The sequence below is a fragment of the Primulina huaijiensis genome, chromosome 13 (assembly GCF_012295235.1).
Source record: "Primulina huaijiensis isolate GDHJ02 chromosome 13, ASM1229523v2, whole genome shotgun sequence".
In the NCBI taxonomy this organism is placed as follows: domain Eukaryota; kingdom Viridiplantae; phylum Streptophyta; class Magnoliopsida; order Lamiales; family Gesneriaceae; genus Primulina; species Primulina huaijiensis.
This window is the reverse complement of record NC_133318.1, coordinates 12048289-12056559: the sequence shown is the minus strand read 5'-3', so window position 1 is coordinate 12056559 and position 8271 is coordinate 12048289. Positions and strand designations below refer to the sequence as shown.

Here is an 8271-nt window from a genome sequence, read left to right as displayed (position 1 = left end):
TGTTTTAAATAAGTGCTTGTTGCAAGTTCGTTCACATTTCAAATATTTAATCAAGCATTTTATTTGCAAGTGTATTTTGAGATATTGTTAATTATTTAAGAAATTTTTTTTATTTTTCGTAAATTTTAAGTATGTTTAAAAGTACGGTATGTTATAGCCAAGTTCATGAACCAAGACAAAAGTTCTTTGGGATCGGTGTTCTCGTAATATTCTTTAACTTTTGCCGACTTGTAATTGGAAGGCAATGACTCATTTATTATTTGGGTGGAGAAAGGACACTCTCTTAGATAAACTCAGAGGGACTCGAGATGACCCGGTTTGTCCTTCCAAATTTTGCTACTTTTCTTAAATCTTCCATTTCATCGGCCATGGTGAGGGCCCTGGAACATTCCTAAGAGCTTTCCTCCAGCTTCGCTTTGTTCCGAGGAAAGAACTCATCTTCGAATCCGTCTTCTCGGTGCATGTGACTGCTGTCGTGAGGTAATTTCTCCTTGATGGCTTTCTGGACGGCTGTAGCTATCCACTGGGACAGTTGTTCTGGATTGATTGTGAAAGTATGATGAGGGCGTGGATTCCCTTGGGGAACCTCTAAGTTTGTGGTCTCCTTCCGTGAATCGTCCCTCCGTACTGATTTTTGGGTAAAAATCATATCTACGTCTTAGATCTGGTTTCCTACAAACGACGTCAATGATGGTTGTCGGGTAAATCAGGTGAGCTGGGTGAGCAATTCATAGGGGCCGGGTAGGTTCTTCTCAGGCACAAAGGAGACCGAACAGATGGTACGTACCCAGGCTGAAGAATCTGCATACTTTAAGAGCAAAGAACGTTAGCAGGGCGTCAGAAGGTTTTCCGACTTGGCCACTCCGACTCTCAAGTCGGTCAAGTGTCTTTCACAAAAGAAAATGCAATATAGAGAATGTACATTGAGTAACCGTTCAAAAATTGTTAAGTGAATAGAATACTTTATGATCAAGTAAATCTGGGTATTTATAAGAGAAAAGATAATGATATCCATGTTTTCAGTACTCGGTTGCTACTTATAGCAAGATAGTTGCCTGTGCCGTGGCTCTTGACACTGCCGCATCTGACAGCCCATACTGCCTCTAGTCTAGTCACGTCATTCCTACGTGCGCGAAATGAATTGTCAATGATTTCGAAGCATGACACCCCCACAATTGTGGATCCGGAATTGGCACATGTACCAAAGTGATCGGATAGATGATCGTGGAGTGAGAACGAGGACAGGACCCCTGATCCTTTATGTCGCAAACCCAGGGATGGTCAATAAAAGAGCGCTCCCTTCCCTATGTTGGCTCTTACCCCAACGTCCCGAATCTTTTCAACCCATCCCCGGCCCGAGTTCCACGATGATCCGATAAGTGCTTCCCGGGGTATCAACAATAAGTATTACAGTTATTGTGGTCGGTGAAACCAAGAAATGGTTTGGTGAGAAACTATCATGGTTATAGAATTTAATTTGTGACTTTGAGCGGTTTTTGGTAATTTCGTCAGGTTTACGGTTTTTCGGTGAATGATAAAATAGAATGCGAAATATAGACATATATTCAAATTAATTTGAAATCATATTTGAACTATGCTACCATTTTTTCTTCGAAAGCTCAAACAAAACATTTGTAATAAAGAAATAATAATTTAACAAACATAGGATTTTGTTCTATTTAGCTGCATAGGAATAAAAAACAAAAATCAACATAAGAAAAGTAAAACTATAATGTTTATCAAAAATCAATTTAATAAGAACTAACATATTGAAAACCTTCCTTTCAAATTAATAAAAAAAATCATGATATTAGTAATTTATTACCACAATAGATAACATTTAACGGAAAGAATTTTTTGTTCCATTCCACTGACCTCACTTGTCAATGGCGTCTATCTTCAAATTCCCCTCAGCGGCAGGTCCCCCACCTCTCCAAAATCTATTCAAATCCCTAAAACCAATCAATAAACCCCAAATTTCAGTTTTCAATCACTCCCCCGTATGCAATTTCAATCCAATTTCTGTCCATTTGCTCCATCCCCCTCCCCCTCCCACCACCACCACGAAAGCAAATGTCCCAAATCAACAATATTCGAGAGCACACCTCGTCATATCAAGTCTCGTTAACATAAATCCCCACTTTTTGCTTCCTATTCTTGCATTCCCTTTCCCACTTTCTTGCCTTGCCTCTGAAGCTGCTCCTGAACAAGTATCGAACAAGATTAACTTGGAATCGGTTGTGATTTCGATTGATGACTTTTTCACGAAGTACCCGTTTTTTGTCCCCTCGGTTTTATTCATTTGGCTTATTGCGATCCCTTTGACTGAGGAGTATTTGCAAAAGTACAAGTTCGTGTCCGCCATTAATGCGTTTCGGAAGCTGCAGGATGACCCCAGCTGTCAGCTCTTAGATATTAGGGACCCTAAGAGTTTGGCGTATTTGAATTCGCCCAATTTGAAAATCTTGAACAAGACTGTGCTCCAGGTTGAGTTTCGCCTGGGAGATGAAGATGGTTTTGTGAAGACTGTTTCGAAGATTTTTGAGGAGCCTGCAAATGCTACTGTTTGTGTTATAGACAAGTAAGCTTTGGTGATTCTTTTTCGTTGTGGTTGCTGTTTGAGAGCCTCAGTTTCATTGTTTTTGTTTCTACAGAAGAGGGGAAAAAGACAATATCTAGCATGATTCCGCGTAGCAAACAACATTTATGTTGATGTTTTATGAAATTATTTTCGTACCAACAAACACCACTAAAATCTTTATGTATGTCTCCCTGATGTTGGAATCTTGAAGGTGCAACTTGTAGTCTAGAAATTTGTGAAAGAATTGTTAATTAGAAATGCAAATTAATTCACTGGTTCTAACATTACTGTTATGTTGCAGTCTAGTGTTTCTTTGTCCAAGTTATTTCGGGACGAAGAGGATAACTCATGGGATTTATCTGCCTAGCAAGAACAAGTATTACATCTTTTTAATACTAACTTATATTGATTCTTTCATGCGTAAGGTAGTTTTGACGGTAACTCAATCAAAGTTGCTGAGTTATTGGTGAAAAATGGTTTTAAAGAAGCTTATGCGGTAAGGGGAGGAATTAGGGGCAAGAAAGGATGGCAGGTATGCACTTTTTTTTTCCTCGTTCTTAGGTACATCTTTTGTCTGTTATTTTGTATTCCCATGCTAAATTGAATTTTGAAGAGGTTCTTGATCGATAATTATGTCTTGGCCACTCGGGAAATGATAATCTTAAATTCAAAAATCATTATTGAGATGTAAAGATTGAGAATCTTGGCAACCAACAGCACTGAAAAAGTTTTTCATTTTCTGTTTGCATATTGCCGACCAAAAAAAACATGAATTTGTGTTACTATGGCAATACATTTTTAAATACTGATTACATATGATATACGAGTCTTGGAACTATCTTCTACTGTCAATAATGCGCAACAAATTACATTACACGACTTACTAATCCGTTTGAATACTGCCTTTGCAGGAAATACAGGAAACTCTCCTACCTACATCAGTTCACATCTACCCAAAAAAGAGGTCCATATTGTCCAACCAACTCGAAACAAATCGAGGGATACCGCGACAGGATAAAAATATCAGCGACTCTACCTCTATTGCACCTTCCAGTGTCAAGAACAGTAGTAAAATGATCGATAATAAAGATTTTGGTTCCACTAGTCCTGCAAAGCAGTCAAAAGGACGTTCACGACCATCATCCCCATACCCGAATGTATGAAATCACAAATTCTCTCTATTTATGTATGAAATGAAAAGTTGCTTCATAAATTTTGATGCTGGACAACTACTGACTAGTGTTTTTTTATGCAGTATCCAGAATTAAAACCTCCATCTTCCCCAACTCCTTCGAGGCCGAAGTAATGTTAATGTACCCTTGATTTTTCAATGTTTATGAGTTATATCAACTTCTGTACCCGCCCAAGGAGCTGATGGTATTCTTAATGGTAAACATTAGAAAAACTCTTATTACAACGAATTATGCTTTCGAATGGAATTTTTTGGATAGATTACATTGATTAGAGTTATCTTGGAGCTTGGTTGGATGAGCTAATTAGCCTATTCAAACATCTTGTTATAACTTGTTTATTGATTTATAATATTTGATTTCTATGATTGTTAGATTCAATTTTACAAAAGTCGTATATTATTTAAAGTAAGCTATAGTGAGAGTTTTGAGATCTACGGAAAGATACTCGTACTAACTATTTAACGTATCAATATGACATCAAAATTTCTTTAAAATTGTACGCTTGACGCTTTCATAATATTTGTCATGTAACATTGATAATGTTAGTTTATTAATAATTTTTGTATCTCTCCAACTCCTTTTGATTTTTTCTCCAACTTTTCNTGAATTCTAAATGATCATATCACTCCTGAATGCAACATTATTATAAAAAAAACATTATTTAAAAGTTTAATTTAAAATAATCTTTTTACTTTCTACATTCGTTTGTTTTTATATGTACGGACTGTCAAGGATACTAATAAATTTAAAAACCTTTATGAAGATCCAAAATTAAGATGACATAACTCAACTGCATGTAAATCTATGAATTATGATAAATGGCTAATTAATTGATTTTAATTGCTTAATTGATTATATGACATGCATGATTATATATTAAATAGGATTTTATTGTCATGATACATAAAACGGTATTTTTAAAGATTATTCGATTTGCGATCGAGGAACGGAGACCGAGAGCTGAAAAATAGAAAATGCTTTTATTAAATAATTGTTTTTAATTTAAAATATGACTGATGCTTTTTCATATTTTTGAAAATAAGAGGTTTTGAGGTGATTTTATACGTCGGGACGTAAATTTTATCGGTGTTGGTTTTTCAACAAAAATACGAACTTTTTGGTAACCCGACTATTAAAGTCACAAACTTATTTAAACAAAACTATTCTAATATTTTAATTAAATTCTAATCAAGCACTAAAGACCCTAATTTGTAAGCTTAATAGGCCTAAGTCTTGATTAGTGAATTAATTAGTATTTAAAGTGTTAAACCCACCCCTTAACCCTCACAATTCCTACGCCCACTTTTCATATTTTTGCACACACCCCAATTCTCCAAATACACGACTCACACACATACAATATTCAAGAGGAAAGTCGAAATTTCAAGGTAGATTTCTAGCCTAGGTTTTCGTTGTCGTTCTTCGCAATCGTCAAAGAATAATCGTGCGTTAAATACGCAAAGGCACGCATATTTCTTTCCTTCAAAATATCATCACACCATGATATGTTTTTATGCATGAAAAGTATGGAAAACAAGTGTCACTTTGAACTATTTTCGGATTTATGGTATATGTCAAACTTTTGGCTTGTGTTTTCCTTCAAAAATCATGTTTTTGTATTGTTTAAGGGCTGCCATGATTTAGGTTATGATTAACCATTGTTTTACACAATTTTTAGATTCCTAAGATCCCACACAAACGCTGCAAAACAAGTAGAATACCAGCTGGAACCAAACCTGGCATATGTTGATCATATGGTTCGGTTCTCATGAGTTGATGGCTTAGCTGGGGTTCGGTTGGGACCAGGACCAAGCTAAGACCATGGGTGAGTCTAGGGTAGGCTAGGACCCGAGTTAAGAGGGCTGGGAGGACCCGAGAAACATATAGGAATCGCGCTCACTTGCAGCAGTGCGTAAGGGGCTCGGGGGCTTGGCTAGGGGGCTCGGGCTGGGCTAGGTCAAGGGATGAGGATCCTAGGAGGGTGCTTGAAGGGTTGGTTCAAGGGCTAGCTCGGTGGTTTATGTCCTAAGCACACAAACAAGAGTCCATGGCCACATGGAGTCCTCGGCCGAGAGCTGTAAGGCTTGTAGGGCTGCGGTTTCAAGATGTGGTGTGACTCTTAGGAGTCCTAGTGGTCCAGAGGGGGGTCATGAGGGTCCAGGGGAGGTTTGGTCCGATAATGGCTCAGTGCGGCTCGAGCTGGATTCAAGAAAAACGTGAGGGTGGTTCATAAGGGCTAAGGTTGAGGGTCTAGGGTTTTCTCCTTGGGAAATTAATTCGAAACACGGCTCATGGGGGTCGAGTCATGGTTCACGAGGGTTAAATTAATATAAAAAGTCTAAGTTTTGAATTTATGAATTTTATATTAAAGTTTGAAATTATTCGGGATTAAAACGCCTTTAAAACGAATAATTAAAGATTAATTAAAAAGTCTATTATTTAAGCTAAATAAAATTATGAGAAAATTAATTTATGCGTAAATAATTATTTGGGACATGTTAGAGTCAAGGAAATTAAGAAAAAGTCAAAAACGGGAAATTTTATGTTTAGGGGTAAAACAGTCTTTTTACACCTAGAAAATAGTAATCGTCATGGCATTGCTCTGAATGCTGTTTTTCATGATATTATGATTATTTCAAATGTTTATGAATTCTTTCATGTTAAATTATGATTTTAAATGGTTATGGAATGATATGATTATGTATGGAATTAGTGATGAAACAATCAAGTTAAAAGATATGTTGCATGCTTGTTTTTAAAAGAAAAGAATATTAAATGCATGATTTTTATGAAAGTGATGGAAATGTAAAACGTCGAAGGAAGTGAAGTAATTGTGACTATTGATGATATGAGAATAAGAATGGGGATATCGTGAGGCAAAAGGTCCCAGAGGGAGCTCATTTATGGGAGAAGGCCCCAGAGAGAGCCTGATGATCGTATTTCCATTCGATGAGGATAGGCCAAGGCTCAGTTGATCGGTGAGAGTGTTGCTGGTATCCCCGTCGCCCAGTACTGTGGTTACATGTAGATGGATCCATCGACTTTTTGAGGATGAAGAAAGTCACAATTAACGATCTAAATTCAATAAAAAGGAAAAATGTTTATGTCATGATAAAAGGTTTTATGTTATGTTTTGAGGAAAAAGAAAAGTGAGGTTTTTGTTATGCATGTCATGAAAATGTTATTTTTACATAAAAGTATTTTCACTGTTGCATGTGATTTTATACGTATTATTTGTTATCAAGGATATGATGTGTTGAGTCTTTAGACTCATTAGGTGTGATTGATGCAAGTGAGTAATGATAATAATGTTGAGGCAAGTCACAATTAATGATCTGAATTCAATAAAAAGGAAAAATGTTTATGTCATGATAAAAGATTTTATGTTATGTTTTGAGGAAAAAGAAAAGTGAGGTTTTTGTTATGCATGTCATGAAAATGTGATTTTTACGTAAAAGTATTTTCACTGTTGCATGTGATTTTATACGTATTATTTGTTATCAATGATATGATGTTGATAAACATAAAAATTGTACATTAACTAAATGTTTTATAATATAAATATATAGTTTTTGTTTTATTAAAAGTTTAAATATTATATGTTTTATAATAAATTGTATAAAATATAAGTTGTTGTTTAATTACAAGTTTTTACTATTTTTTACATGTTCGATAAAACAAGAATAAACTTGGCGTTGCAAATGGGATTAAGATGATTCTTGGACCTGTAGAAAGTTGATTATAATATCTACAATATTGTTGACAAGCATGAGATAAAAATCCTCTCACAATTGGGATCAAATTAAGCAACAAATAAAGTTACCAAAGGAGTGGCAGTTTTACCATGCTCTAGTATTTTGACCATATCTCTCAAATTACTTGGTCAAATGGTTTGAAAAAAATACCACAACTAGACAACTCAATTATCCACATGTTTCTTTTTATGTGAAGAAGCAAATTCGGAGAAGAAGATTTTCAAAAGTGATGTGTAATATAATATAATATCTTGGAACACCAATGAAGACTTATGTGTAAAAAAATAATATTTTATTTGTGGTTGTCTCCCCAAATTTGGCTATAAATAGGGGTGCATTGTAATGTATTGAGATATCCCTCATTCTATGAACAAACCTTTGAGTTCATAATATTTCTCTCTATATTTTTCCTTTATTTCTTCATTTAAATACAATTAGCATGTTAATTTCATATTCAAAGTTTTACACTTTGAATAATGAATAGCTAACTTCCTAAAGTTGAGATGATAAGGTGAAACTCTTGGCATGATAATAAGGTTATTAAAAGGTAAGAATCTATGTTTTATATTATTTAATCATTATTTATTGTTTATGTTATATTTATTTCTTTAAGCATTTTTATACCCTACTTATAAGTGGGAGTTTTGATTTATTGTTGCTATATGTTACACTAAATTCTTGGAACCATTTAAATGTTAGTTTGGTATTACCAACCATTTAAAGTGGATGCCTTGATTTATTA

General features: G+C 35.1%; 1 protein-coding gene across 1 annotated transcript; it reads left to right on the top strand.

Moving 5' to 3' along the window:
- Window positions 1-1841: 1841 nt before the first annotated feature.
- LOC140990851 (rhodanese-like domain-containing protein 4A, chloroplastic) lies at window positions 1842-4145 on the top strand. Its single transcript, XM_073460677.1, has 4 exons — window positions 1842-2581; window positions 3011-3113; window positions 3493-3738; window positions 3837-4145. Exons 1-4 carry the CDS (start codon window positions 1887-1889, stop codon window positions 3885-3887), a joined length of 1095 nt encoding a protein of 364 aa, XP_073316778.1. The 5' UTR covers window positions 1842-1886; the 3' UTR covers window positions 3888-4145.
- The last annotated feature ends 4126 nt before the right edge of the window (window positions 4146-8271 follow it).